We start from the raw sequence: 14,876 nt of genomic DNA on the forward strand, positions 1-14,876 counted from the left end.
CCTTATAGATAACGGAACTAATTCCTCAAGCTACGTGCTGTATTATCCAAAGGCTTTTGGCCTTTGTTTCCATTTTGTAGTTAAGCCAAGGTTCAGATGGGCTTTGAGAGAGATTGGGAGTAGCAGGTGAGATCTGGGGAAAGCAGTGAGATCACAGGAAACAGTGTCACTGTTAACTAGCTTCTGTGTCCCCAATGCATGACCAAACCATTTGACAGATAAAATACAGAAACATTTTGAGAAGAGGATTCAGAACACTCAGTGGCAGTTTCAAAGATAATTAATTTGTATTCACTAGTCTCAGCCCTTCATTTATAAGATACCAGTGGATACAAATAGAAACTTCTACTGATAGAATGTGCTTTCAATGACAACTTACCCAGTTGTATGCCTAGGGCCTTAAAATGGCACTGGACAAACCGTATATCAACATGTAGAAAACACTTCACTCTTTCTTCACTAGCATTGGCACTTAATTAAAAACCTGGAAACAAAACCTAAAATCCTTGAAATGACGTTAGGTACAGATTAGGAAATTATCTGACCAAGGATTAAAATTTAAAATCTAAAATATAAGTAATCTGGGCAAAGTCTCTCCTAGAAGCTTATTACGGTGATGACTATTCAATCTTCCATCCATTTCCAGATGGCATGAATCTTCTCTCCCAGCTCTAACTGAATCCACAGGTTTAACCCTTCATGTTCTTTTTCATACAGGACAATCCACACATCATTCATCTATAGAACAGTACCTGTTCCCTGCTCCTACTGATCCTCTCAGACAGCAAATCTGAGTTGTTTCTTTCTTCATCCAGTTCCATCTCCAGTTGAGATATCTTGTCCTAAGAAAGAAATCACAAACACAGTCAACTTAACTTGCACTGACCAGGATTAAGAGCAAATGCCCCATAAAGGAACAACCCTAAGTGCAAATGAGAGCTGAAAAACAATGTATCTATTTCTCATATTGCCGAAAGCAGGTATTTCTTAAACTATGTATTTCATGGCTTGTAATGTATAATGTAACTGTGTATGTAGAAAACACATAAAAGAAGAAAAAACATCATCCGAAACCCTAATGCAAACACTAACGATATCTGAGCATGTTTCTGTCAAGTCTTTGTTTCTCCCTATGAATCAGTGACTTTAAACAGATCTACACAGGCCAGTTTCCTATTAAAAGACAATGTGGAAAAACCACTTCATGCTCAGGACAATCTTTTGTCTGCATCCTGCTCAGCGTTTCCAAGAGCCTTGCAGGAGTAAATCTATAGCCGTCTTCTAAGGAACTGCAGGCATTTGCACTGTGCACTCCCAAACCTGCACTGGATTAACCAAAAGCCAGTGCTAACCAATTCTGTTAAACTCATCATCACTTAAGAATAATAATTTGTGGCTTCCTTGTTGGCTCCTAATCTAACCTAATTGAGTGTTAAGAAAAAAAATTTCAAAGCAGCTTTGTATTTGAAGAAAAGAGGCTTCGAATATCAACCACCCTACTCAGAACTGGGGTTTGTGGGTCTTGAACATGTGTTTCTCCTGTCACCAGCCAATCTGTCATAGGTCTAAGGAAATTCAGAGCCACAAAGGCTAAAAAGCAATTGGCATTCCAAGTTTTAAATGTGAACCTGCAGCATCTGTATATAAATATTGTCCCTGCAATTGCCAAAGTTGATTGGCAAGCAATGGACACCTCTATCCCTAAATATTATTTATCAAAATTAAAACACCCAGGATTCATGTGAATGATTACCTGCCTGTGAATGGCCCACAGAGAATGATCAAAACCTATAGGGAAGCCAGAAAGCCCTTTCCCACGAGCCAACCATCTCAAAGGCCAACTTGGATTGCAAAACCTCCTGTCTATCCAGTGGTTCCTGATGGCTCCAAGAAGAGACTCATTATAGTCACACATCACTTAGGATCCACAAGAGCTGCATTTACAAACAACAGCCACCTGAGTTTCTGAGTTTACAGAAAATGTCCATCGTCAGAAGAGCTCTTGAGTCTTGAAAATTAATTTAAGTGCTAGTGAAGGAGCAAGCAAGACACAGTCACAGCAAGATGGTCCTGCTAGCCACCTCCTGGGGGAGGAAACACCCCTCAACTGCATCTCATGGTAGCAGGCTCTTGAGAGCTGTTCATTTTGTAATTAATGGAAAAATACCTAAATAATGCAAAGGAAATGTTCTCTTTAGCCAGCATATATTAGCAAGAAATGACCCAACAACCCAATCTTCAGCTAGAAGCACTTATTTATAGGACTCTCTTCTTGCCTAAAATCCATAGTGCACAGAACCCAGCAGGAGTGTTAGGGGTCCAGGCCAGGAATATTACTCCAAAGGTTCTTCCTCCACTGCCTGAAGAGGCTTTAGCTCATTTTGAGCCAGGTTGTTTAGGCCCTAGAATAATCACTTTCTAGTTAAGTGGGTTGACCTTAGCTTGCCTTAGAATTATTTCCCCTAAAAAGATCAAAACTAGGACATTAGCAAAATGTACAGCAGTCCTACAAAAGAGCAATAAAACTGTAATCAGGTTATTCTAGTCTCTAAAATAGGCCCATCTAATAAAATCTTCAATGACTGAGAAAACACTCCCGAGATGTAAACAGAGTCCCCTGAAGGTTTTAAAAGTTATTTCTGTTTATTTGCAAAGCTGAATCAGGAATTCCATTGATTTTGAATTTAAGCTGTCTCTCCATGGCCTTGAGCAGTCTGTCTTTTATCAAAACCTTGAAAATTTTAACTTCTCCCAAAAGTCTAAGGCTATTTTTTCGTCTCTTTTTTTCTCTCTCTCTTTTTCTTGCTCTAAATTTCACTTTTTCAGTGTCTCTCCCTCTCTCTAAATTCCACTGGGGGGGGGTGTTGTGTGTGTGTGTGTGTGTTTCTGCAGGATGGTTTGGCTCCTACGAATTATTCTTTTTTAAAAGTTCATATCGAGTGATTCTAAGGTTTTTCTTGTCAACATCAGTGAACTGTTCATACTTAGAGTCTGTTACTTCACTCACACTTTTCTAATATGTTGTGTTTTCAGCTAGTGACTAGAGCACCCCATCTGGTGACTACATTCAGCTTCTGATACGTTGTCTTGTCTTGGATTGTCTACCTACTATGTATACCATGGTGAATTGAGCCACAGTTAGCTGTGAGCTCTGGCAAAGGCAGATAACCCAAAAGGGAAAATGGGCCAGAAACAGGAAGCAAGAATGGAGTATTGGTGTGGCAAATGAAGGATGATGATTCCTAGGAGGCTCCTCTCTGGACATCCAGCAGTCTCATTCCTTCTAGTTAGCTGGAAGCACTGCCCCAAAGAACAAACAGGAAAGGAACTATCTGCAACCTTATACAAAATCATCTAACTTCCCTGGGAATCTGTTCCATTTCCTCTCAAGACAATGAGGATGTTAGACTAAATTATGTCCATCATTCCTTCTAGCTCTGATGTCCTGAGTCTATAAATGACTGGCCTCTTCCTTCAATCAAGAAATGACCTCACTACACCCAGCTGTGAGAGAGACTTCCCAAAGGCTGAACTGAGAGCAGAGAAGCTGCTTCTCTTGTGGCCCACACTCGCTCTCCATGGGTCCCCCAGCTCCAACTGTGCGGTCCACAGACCTCCATCTGCTTGACCAGTCTGCTGCGGTCATCTTTGAGGTGACTCTTGGCTTCCAGCTCATACTCCAGGTCCTTTAGCGTCTGCTCCAGAAGCTGCCTTTTTGTGAGTGCTTCATCCTGAGCTCTCTGGTAGTCCCGTAACTCTTCCTCCATCAGACGCATCTAGGAAAAGAGACAGCTGGGGTGGTTTTCTGGGGGGCATCAGAAGCATAGAGACCTCCACAGACAGTGCAAAGGCTGACCCCACAGAAAGGCAGATCTGGTGGACCCCCACAATATGAGAGATCAGAAGACCCTGAGTAAGTCCTACCTCCCTCTGGGCCTCGGATTCCTTTTTGTAAAAAAAAGGGGGGCGGTTTCCAGCTACAGGCAGCAATCTATTAGGTTACAAATTCTATCTGGTAGATGTTGACCATCATTTTTTAATTAAATAGAACAGAAGAAATATCAGAGTATTCGCAAATATTGATTTGTAAATCTTTTGTACTGGATACTCATATATGTGTGCCGATGTGTGTATTCCTGGGTTGCAATGCAAGATGTAGTTCTTTTTTCTTCTTCTTCTTTTTTTGAGATGGAGTCTTGCTCTGTTGCCCAGGCTGGAGTGCAGTGGCACGATCTTGCCTCACTGCAGCCTCCACCTTCCAGGTTCAAACAATTCTCCTGCCTCAGACTCCCAACTAACTGGGATTACAGGTGCATGTCACCATGCCCTACTAATTTTTGTATTTTTAATAGAGATGGAGTTTCAACATGGTGGCCAGGCTGGTCCTGAACTCCTGACCTCAAGTGATGCCCACCTCGGTCTCCCAAAGTACTGGAATTACAGGTGTGAACCACCATGGCTGGATGAATGCAAAGTGTAGTTCTTACCAGGTCATGTTAAAAACGCTCAAGAGCCCCTGAACTAAATGCATGTTTCCCAGAGGATAATTTGTTGCCCACCTGTATCACTGTCACCTCAAAAGAGATTTAAACTTAGTGTAAAAAAAAAAACATACAACTAAATTAATGACCCCAAAACAACCTACTGGCACAAAACCTAACAATATACAGAGGCACATTAGGGAAAGCCACTGCTTTGCAGAAGAAAATAATCAGCTATCATAATTTACAGTGTTGGTTTTTTTTCACCACAAGGTGGCACTCAACTAATAGCTTTGAAGAAAGTGCAACCGACAAAACAGCTTGATTCACAAGGGCCAGTCTATGTCTTGAACTTCTCTGGAAGTTCAAGTGCACAGTAGGTCTTCCTTAAACATCAGTGTGGACTGATCCAGTGAAGCCCCAGGCTGTTTGCTTTGTTCTAAGTGTCCTACCCTCTTGGAGTTGACAGAGTACTAAGTAGAGCTAGTATCAGAAATAGAATACGCTGGGGTTCTCTTTCCTTCGGCGTATAAGAAAGTACATGGCAAACTCCACTACAGAATGCCACCCCTCTGGGATGTCTGTCACAGGAAAGTTGGAAAGCCCCAGTAGGTGAGGACAGCTTTAGGAGACCCACGGGAAAACCTGAGCAAATGTGTTCTCCCCTGGGAGGCTGACAGGAGCACCCACCATTTATTTCTATGAGAACAGCCTAGCCTGGAAGATGACATGTCCAGATGGAGACCCTCATGTGGTTTTTGTGGTAACCATGACAGAGAGTACAAGAAAGCACAGAATGAAAATCACCCCATGGAAAAAGAAGGATGGGACATTCTCTAGATAGAGAGGGTATGCTACATTCCAGAGCATTAAAAAAAAAAAAAAATCACTCTATGACTCAGTTTCCTTATCTGCAACATTGGGATAATTATAAAACCAGCCTTCTAAAGCTATTATGAGAATCAAATGAGATGATACCCAAAAAGAACAGGGTATGAGAGTCAGAAAGAATGAAAGGCAAATGTGCAGCCTGTGTTTCCTTCCTATCCCCCTTCCTAATGCCCAGCGCGCCCTCCTCCACTGCTTAGCACAGCCCCACCTTCCACACCCAGCAGGTCCCTCCTAATGCCCTGTAGGGCCCCCATTATACTCAGAGTCCTTAATGAGAGCAGGCAGAAGAGAATAATTAGCATGGTTCCTGAATCAAGAGTAAGCAAACAACTTTTGAACTTCCTAGTGCTACGTTTAAGTAGTTAAAATCATCCTTTGCTAAAGAGGATTTAGAATATAAACTTAACAATGGTAAACAGTCTCAATTCTCTAAAGATCATGCTCATCAGAGGCAGAATGGATGAAAATGCTTATTTCTCTCAAAGCAAAGGCAGCAACTATTACAGCATTTAGAAAGGACCCCTGTAGCTTTTGGGGTTTTTTTTTTTATAACCAAGATACTCAACTCAGCTCATTCAAACCACAAGATGAGGGGTAGTGAACAGCGTTGAGCTAGAGTTTTTTAAGGATCCAGAGCGACCTTGGCTTTTTAACTGACTTCTGTTTTAAACAACTCCAACACCCTAGCACGGTAATCAAGGGTGGTATCTCACTGTAGTTTCCCTGCAGAATGATGAGTTGTCCATGTCTGTTGCTCACATGGAAACAATGTCTCACAGGGCTGCATCAGTGAGAAAAATCTAGGAAGGGCCATCTTTATTTTCCTTGCAAGGAATCCTTGTTTTGGAATGACTTCTCTTTTATAAACAACACTGGTCTCCATCTGGCCTTAACTAGTCTCTCTGGACCTCAGTTTCCTTATCTAACTAGAGGATCTCTATGTTTTCTTCCAACCCGAGGATTCTATCATTTAAAAAATCATTATATAAAAAGAAATGGGAAGTACTTTTGGGGTCATTGTGACACTATGATCTTTTAAAGTCAAAACAGCCCAGGTGCTTGTTGGTGTTCTGGCAAAAATCTGAATCTTTCTGCCCGTGCTGTAGTAATGAACACGATTTTTTTTAATGCCAAAGAGAACTGTGATGTCAGTGTGCTAATTTCAGTTCTTACTTGGAGTCCTGTATCATATGACTCTGAGCCAGAGGGGATCTGTTATCAGGGGCCTTTCAAGAGTGTTCTAGAAGCCTCTAATAAATATCTATTGTTCTTTTACACAGTTTCAGCACTGACTCATGGGTGACTTTTCTTTGATCATCAAAGAAATTAAAGTTTATTTTTTTTTAATTGTTTTCCTGTGGAATCTTGGTGCTCTTGGCATTGTTCAAGAAAAACCATAAACTTTAAAATTAAAGAAAGGGAAATTAATATTTCCAAAGGGTCTGGGATGTACAGACTCGCTACTACACAGTCTCACATATCATCTCACTTAATTATTAAGTCACTAATATTTGGTATATTTTTAAAGATGTAGAAACATATGCTCAGAAGACTGGGGTAACTTGCTCAAGGTGACCCAGCTGGCAAGAGGTGTAGCTAAAATCAGCATACACGGCTTGCATTTTGAAGCCTCCAGCTTTCCATTAAAACAATCAAAAACATCCCCTTTCTTTTTCTCAGCTCTTTAGAAGCCAAGCCTGAAGGGAGCTAACATTTGGGATTCTTTGCTCTATTGTTCTTAAATATAAAACCAATGTTTTAATAATTTCAGTACTCATAAATTCCCGAGGATTTCTTTTAGTCACCATTATTGTTGTTCTGAAACTCTTGTCCGCCACCCTCATCCCCCAAAATGTCTGTATTTTCAAAAATGAATGGCCAAAAAACAGTCAGTTACTATAATCCCTGTTCTAGGATTAAATTAAAACATGAACGCATATAAATAAATCATCTGGACACAGCTGGGCACATCATGGCTGCTCCATAAATGACAGCTAAATGTTTTAGGCAAAAAATTATAGATTCATCACGAAAACGTTCAGGTTAAAGCTGTGTCCGTTTCGCCTCACAGTTCACTGGTGGGTCCTTTGTGCTCCAGAATGCCATTTGCCCAAAGAACCATCCAGAAAAGAAGGTAAAGAATGAAGAGTCAAGCAGAAAAGCTGTCTCATGAATCTACCCCCAAGTCCCTCACAGAAGAATTTCAGGGCAAAAAAATACTCTGGATAAGGGATAAAGGAAGAACTTATCTGTCCAGGCATTACCTCATCCTGCATTTTCATAGCTGTCAGCTGGAACTTCTCTGCCTCCAGGGTTTTCTCCTTCAACTGTCTTTGCATTTCTGCGAGCTCCCTGCGATTTTTCTCCTTGTACTCATCCAGCTGGTTCTGGAGCTCCAGGGTCGATATGCGGGACGCCTCAACAATGTCTGCCATCTGAAAGAAGTGACACAGGCATGAGCCCACCCGGGGATGCTCTGAGTCCAACACACAGCACATCTCCTTTTCCCCCTTTCTTCTACAGCCTCCTAAAGACAGCCGAGCACCTGATCCTGAGCCGGCCAGGTGTGGGAACCTGTGACTTGGGAGCAGCATGGAGGAGTGAGCAGGTACGTCCTTTGGATCCAGGCACACAGCCTCAGGGCCCTATGCCTGCTGTGCCACTTACCAGTACGTGACTGGGGCACATCATTAACCTCTCTGGGCCTTGGCTGTGTTTGCGTTGGAAACACTGAAATCAAACCTGCCTTACAGGGTTGTCGTCAGAATCAGTATCTATAGATACAGAGAAAATTCTATCGGCAGATACAGATAAAATTCTAGTTAGAAACAAATAGTAAAGTGCCTGGTACCTAATATGCATCAGAAAACAGCAGACACTCATGTCAGCTCCCAGAATACAGAAAGCCTGCCAGATGTGTGCCTTTCCCCTTCTGGGTACGTTGAGGCAGGGATGAAGAGAAACAGCAGCAGCTACTGAGCTTTGAAGCTGCCTTCCACACTCGTGGACAAGTAATAGAGATGCAAAATGCAGCCTCGGCACAGAGATGTTGATTCTGATTCAGTCAACATTGGTTCCGTCTGTGCTGAAACACAGGCTGCTGCTACTGCTGAGAGGTGATTCTGGTGCCCAGAATCCAGAGGGTACTAGCATTAATGTTTTCTGGACCAATTTCTCCATTATCTATTCAACAAATCCAAAGAGCTGCCTCCAGGGATCGGCAAATCCCTGACACTTTTGTGCTTAGACCTAACTGCAGGTTTCGCAGGCTTTCACCAGACCCTCAGAGGGGACTGGGTCCAACAGAGGCACCTGGCCCTACATCCTTTTTCCTCCTCCAGCGCCTCACCTCCTTCTGCAGTTTCTCGATGGTCTTGTCCAGGTCCCACCGCTCGTTCTCCATCTCGTTCTTCAGCCTTCTTAGCTGCTCCTTCTGCTCATTCTCCTCTTTCAGCTTCTCAGACAACTGTTTCTGCTCCTGGGTGGTCCAACTCAGATTTCTCTACAGATGGCAGGGGAAGGACAGTTCTGTCACCTACCAACCAGGTAGCCACAAGAATGGGTGGCACAGAGTCCTTCCCAGTCATACTGCAAAGCAATCAGATCTGTTAAATCCATGATAAGGAAGATCAAGATAAACCCGTCAGAGAGACAGAAGGACATTGTTGGTTCTGAAATCCAGAACCAAAAATGAAAGTTGCCTTACCCAAAAACATTCACAGGAATGAAGGGGCAGACAAACAATGTATTACAGAAATACATGGCCAAAGCTGCTGGTGGTGGGAATTCAGGATAGTGTCTAAAAACCTGAATATTCATGCTTGAAAATCGAGGTGAGATTGTATATTACAAGAATCTAAACTTACTTGGCAATTTATATCCTATGATACACAGCATCACACCTAATATTCCAGTATTTACTGTGCTGTGTGGATGATTCTTACAGTTAGAATAACTAAAAATGAATCACTATGAAAAGAGAACACTACCCCACAGAACCAAGGTCCACTTGGGTAAAGGCAGTTGTAATCAACAGAATCCATGAACTGGACTCAGACTCAGGCAAAAAGGAATTTGGAAACCCACAGGTTGATGAACTTGATGAATAGAAGGTGTTGAATGGAAGAGACGCTAGGCAGATAAAGTACTGGCCAGGTAGGTGGTTATTTATTGAATCAGTACCAAATGCCAGCGCCTACCATAAAATACAACCATCTTGAATGCAATACTCCCCTTGGTTCCCCGAGGCTCTCATCTCACAAAGTCACAGAGACTTATGTCCTTTATGTAAACAACATGTAATTCCAACCTAAAATCCTAAAATACTATAGGAAGGTTATGGTGGCTTCTTTGAATAGCTAAACGTTAGGGCCATAGGTATGGGAACAACAAGAAGAGGTGCAGCTCGGAACAGAGCCACCTGACTCAGACACAGACTGGATCATCTCGAAAACGTCAGGCACTGAGGGCTGACTGTGGGCCCTACAGGAACAGCTCAGGGCCTTCCCGGTCTTGTGTCCTGCAGTGGCTGCACAAGAACAATGCTTTGTATTTGTACAGTGCTTAACAGTTTACAAGCTGCAGCCACAGGCAGTAACTCGGGATCTTGAAAACATTCCAAAGCACTTGGACTCTTCTGGTTTGCAGAGCATAGGAACCGATCTGCTCTGCCAACCATGTGACGTGGGGCTAAAACACCACCCGTGGCGGCTTCCGGTCCCTGGGCTCTGCTGGGCTGGCTGCGCTTTGAGAAGCAGCCAACCTGGCCGGGCTGCTGAATTTAATTGCTGCAGAGAACCAAGGTCAACAAAAGCTGTTGGGGAAAACATGGTAGCAAAAAGAAAGGTAATCAGAAGTTCAGTGTGGGGGGAATCAGCAGGAGTGGGCCCCAGCACAGCTGCCGCTGGGCACCCACCAGAAGCAGGGTGAAACCTGGGGTTTCTGTTGATAGTTGATACAGCAGTGTTGGGGCAAAGGGTGAGAAGGAGTTACAGAACCAGTGAGGTAAGAGACAAAACCTTTAAACGCGTGTCCCTGACAATGTCAATTCATGAAAACATCAAATACAAAAGGCCCACAATGGCTTCCTGTAGAACCTTCCAGATCCAACTCAACCCTCTCCCACTAGGAATCCCCCAGCCTCTCTTTCTCCTCCTCTTAGACCCCAATTCCAAGGGTGTCAGGCAGCAGACAAGCCAACCCAGTTCTGCTCAGCCTCCATGTGGTTTGTGCATGCATTTCTGCTTCACTCTTGGCTCAGGCAGGGCTGCCTGGCCCCTTCTCCTGAACCACAAGGGACACCACAGACTCACCACTCTGCACCTAGGGGCCTGCCAACACCCCCCACCATGACACACATACATTGCCTAGAAGAATAAGCTTGCTACATTATTTTTAAATCATTTTTTGTATGCTTGCCTCTTTTGCAAGATAGTAAGCTCTGTAAGGCAAGGGAGAGATTTTCTGTCTATCTGGGTATGTTCATTATTAGGCGTATGATAAATGTTTAGCTGTTAAAAATGAATACCTATTCCCAAAAGCGATTCCAAGACTTCTTATGTTAGAATCACCAAGTAAGGAGGGGATATTCATACTTAAAATGTAGATTCTAGCTTTTTCTGATGGAATCACGATTTTTCTTAGTATGGGACCCAACAGTATTTGCATTTGAAAACTCCTCAGATAATTCCAGTATGTACTAAGGTTTAGAAACACTGTTTAGTACAATGGTTTGCCTCCTCTGTTATTCAAGAACTATATTCCAATAAGTCACTGCTGAGAAAGTATCCCAAATTCACCTGAAAAGAAGCAAACTTGGCAACTTTGCATTTTTCTGACCTTTCATGTAAACAGTATTAGGATTGAAATGCTCTGTAGCTACAGAGACTCTATTTCCAAGGCCGGCAATACAAGCTCATCGATAAATGAGGTGAATATTTGGGGAAAATAGATCAGTTTGGAGAGAGAATCTGAAACACAACATTGGTAGATGTAGGATAAGTGTCCTTAGCTCAGGGACCATTATCTGTCAACAGACACAGAGACTTTTACCCTATGACTGAGGTCCCAGTTAGCTCATATTAACAACAACCAAGATGCAGGTGAGCCTACGGGTGTCAAGGAATGGAGTGGGCAGCTTAACCAGAAGGAAGCTGGTCTCCCAGATGTGGACTCCCCCTGGGGTGAGAAGCCTGGCACTATCATTGTCTAGCATAACGGGCCCCTGCCTGCTGGCCTCTGCTGGTTTCACAGGCAGCCCAGAGCCGTGCAGTTGAGCCTGAGCGCCCCACTTATCCCCTGGGTCAAACCTAGCCATTCAAAAGCAAGGCCCAGCTCTCTGCTGGCTGAGGCTGCTTCGAAAGCAGAAGCACAAACACAGGCCGTCGCCAACCCAGGGAACGCGGGCAGGGGTGCGGCCTCCTCACAGGCCCCTGCCACTCAGTGTCTGGGGGCTGCAATAGTGGAAGCCTTGGGCCCTTTTTCCTCAGTTGCCTCAATACTCAAAAGTCCAGTGGGGTGGAAGGTAAAGTCCTAGGGAAAACGTATGCACCATTATCCCTTCCTGAAGGAAAGAACTGTGGTTTCTCCGGAAAAGGTTTCTTTACTTCCCCATGTGCAGAAGGCACTTTTAAATAGAATCACAGATGCCTTGCCTTAAATGCAGTTCCAGTAGCCCTAGACAGCAACACAGTCCTGAAACAAGTGGTCAGGGCTTGAGCAAACCAAGAAGGGCATGTTTATGACCCTCTGCTACTTTATAACTGAGTCATGGTAAATCAGACATAAATTTACCATGGTCTTTAGCTACTATTTAAAGAAATCTATTTATCATACCTGAAGATGCCATAGACTAATAGCACAGAGGCAGAAAAACACCAGCTACTTTTTCCTTTCCTCAAGGGTCAACCCAGAAAAAGAGGCTGACTATCTGGTTTCCAATTTTAAAAGAAAACATTTTGGGGTGGTGGTGCTTTTTCCATGGCATTGTTTTTACGATGGCAGACAATTCAGGTAAAGAGAGTGAAACTGTCAGGCCCATTTTAAATTCTTGCCAGCTGTCCTGCCAGTGGCTAACACGACCACACACTGCATGACACACTCCCACCAACTCCGCACCACTGGGAAAACAGGCCTCAACCAAAGTAACATGTCAGGGATGATTTCCAAGGCAAGGCTAGCGATCCAGACGTGGGGGTGGGTGGGGATTACATTAAGATCTTTAGGCCCCAAGGCCATCATCTGTTCTGTGCACTAAATTAATCATGAGCCCCAGACTCCCAGCTGGGCAACAACTTCCATGTGTGTGAAAAGTTTCTGTTTCACCAAAGGAAAAGATCTGAGAGACCCATAGCTGCACCTGGCACTTGGTGTGGACATACCATGAAGGGACAGATGCTTATCCCCATAGAATACCAATGTTTTTCCTTTCCTTGTGCCCCCAACCAGCTCACAAATTTAAACCCCACTCCGGCAGCCGGGTTGGGTAACAGTAACCAAACTAGGCCTTAAACAGCAGCACAGCAAAAGTGCCATCCACACTGAATCAACTTCACAGAATTTTGTAAAGAAGACCTAGATTTAAAGAAATTTTTAAAAATCCAAAGTGAAGGCAGTCAGACATTGAATTCAGGAAAAATTGGGACTTTACTATATGCAAACATGAGTTTTGTCCCAAGAGGAGGAGCAGGCACAGGTTTCTGATTTTGAGGAAGAGTCCTCAAGCTAGGCTGACCTGTGGGAATCCTTCCCCTCTCTCTACCCTAGGAGAGAGGCTGAATCGTTGCAGGAACGCTGCAACCAAGGCATTTACAAATCTGAACCTGACTTGGCTCTTCACCACTTTTAATGCCCCCACTTCACCTAACCCTGAGTACAAGTGGGTCCTGAATAGAAAACTTGAATAACAACCTTCCCCTTGGACAACTCTCAAAAACACTGGCTTCTACCTCCTCAGAAACTCACCTGAGATACTGAAGCAGCATCCTGAGGACCAACAGGAGGAGCACACACGTGCAATACACTGAGGTCACTGTGCAAAGTCAATCAGAGCTGCAGTACAGACCTTTCTTGAGAATGTACTTCAAATGAGAAAATCTAATTTTCTAAGAACCTACTGATTTTTAATAGTGATAGCTATACACTTTCAAGGAAATAACTTCCTCCTGCCTCTCTGAATAGCCATCCTGAAGGACTGTACTCTAAGGAGTGCATTTGCCCAGAGGAGAAGGTAAATTGGCTTCTGCTAGAAAGCAGACTCCACACTGCCTCGGGGGCCAATCCTGCCAGCCTTCTCACACAATTCATATTTTATCTTTGGAAAGCTGTCAAGCTTTGTAACGTCTAAATGGAGGTCTCTCTACCTTGGCACTGCTGACATCTGGGGCCCGATGATTCTTTGTATTGAGGGCTGTCCTGCGCTTTGTAGGATGTTTAACAGCAGCCCTGTTTTCCACCCAGGAGATGCCAGTAGCATCTCCCCACTTGTGACACCCAAAATTGTCTTCAGGCATTACCAGATGTCCCCCAGTGGAGAACTGCTTGTCTAGATGGATAGTTCAAATAACCAAGTGGTCATTATAGCTGAAACGGAGCTACCTGGAAAGAAAGGGCCGAGGACAATCTCCACACATCCCTCCCGTGTTGTGTCTCTGGGCATTCTTCATGAGGGAGTAATGACAACAGCCCCTGGTGTTTACCTGAGCAGCCTCCAGCTCACTCTCCAGGGCCCTTCTGGCTGACACGGCTTCTTTTTCTTCCTTTCTGGCGTGCACAAGTACCTCCTCTAATTGTCGTATGTCTCCCTACAATGAAACGCTGGGTCAGCGTGCACTTAGATGTGTGCTGTACCTATGAAACTGACGCAGTGGAATGAAATGAACACTGAAGACACCCACAGACATGGCAGTGGCTATGGTCACAACGTGCCTGTCATGGACCCAAGGCAGCACACAACAGCCATGTTCTTAGATGTGTGTGCCTGTCTACAGCTGCAGTTCCAGTTGTTAGCCAGGTGTGAACACCCATATTATTTCAGGTGACTTTTTTTTTCTTTTTTTAAAGAGATAGGGTCTCACTATGTTGCTTAGGCTGGTCACAAACCCCTGGGTTCAAGTGATGCTCCCTCCCACCTCTCAGCCTCCCAAGTAGCTGGAATTATAGTCATGAGCCACCATGCCCAGCTAGGGTAACTTTTTTAAAATACAAATATCCAGTCTTATTCCTGGAGATGTGAAAATATTAGGTATTGAATGGACCCACGCGCACACAGTTTTATAAAAGGTATCCAGGTGGTCCTGATGGATGACTGCTGTGGTGTGAATGTGTCCCCCAAAAAGTGTGTGTTGGAAGTTTAATTGCCATTGTAATGGTATGAAAAGGTGGGACCTTTAAGAGGGGATTAGGCCATGAGGGCTCTGCCCTCATGAATAGGTTCATGCTGTTATCACAGGAGAAGGTTCCTGGTCAATGGACAAGTATGGCCCCATCTGGCCAGTCAGTTCCCCA

The 14,876-nt window shown here is 43.9% G+C and overlaps 1 protein-coding gene across 3 annotated transcripts in view; it reads right to left on the reverse strand.

Moving 5' to 3' along the window:
- The window catches only part of CGNL1 (cingulin like 1), a 116,138-nt gene that overhangs the window by 18,040 nt on the left and 83,222 nt on the right, over positions 1-14,876 (reverse strand). For all 3 annotated transcript variants that reach the window (XM_032297337.1, XM_032297335.1, XM_032297336.1), the window contains exons 9-13: positions 14,069-14,173; positions 8,722-8,874; positions 7,637-7,807; positions 3,615-3,776; positions 753-842 (exon numbers count right to left, since the gene is read on the reverse strand). In XM_032297337.1, the coding sequence (XP_032153228.1) occupies positions 753-842; positions 3,615-3,776; positions 7,637-7,807; positions 8,722-8,874; positions 14,069-14,173 (681 nt within the window). The remainder of the gene's footprint in view (positions 1-752; positions 843-3,614; positions 3,777-7,636; positions 7,808-8,721; positions 8,875-14,068; positions 14,174-14,876) is intronic.

The sequence above is a fragment of the Sapajus apella genome, unplaced genomic scaffold, assembly GCF_009761245.1.
Source record: "Sapajus apella isolate SASKATOON/1434 unplaced genomic scaffold, GSC_monkey_1.0 scaffold37, whole genome shotgun sequence".
NCBI lineage: Eukaryota > Metazoa > Chordata > Mammalia > Primates > Cebidae > Sapajus > Sapajus apella.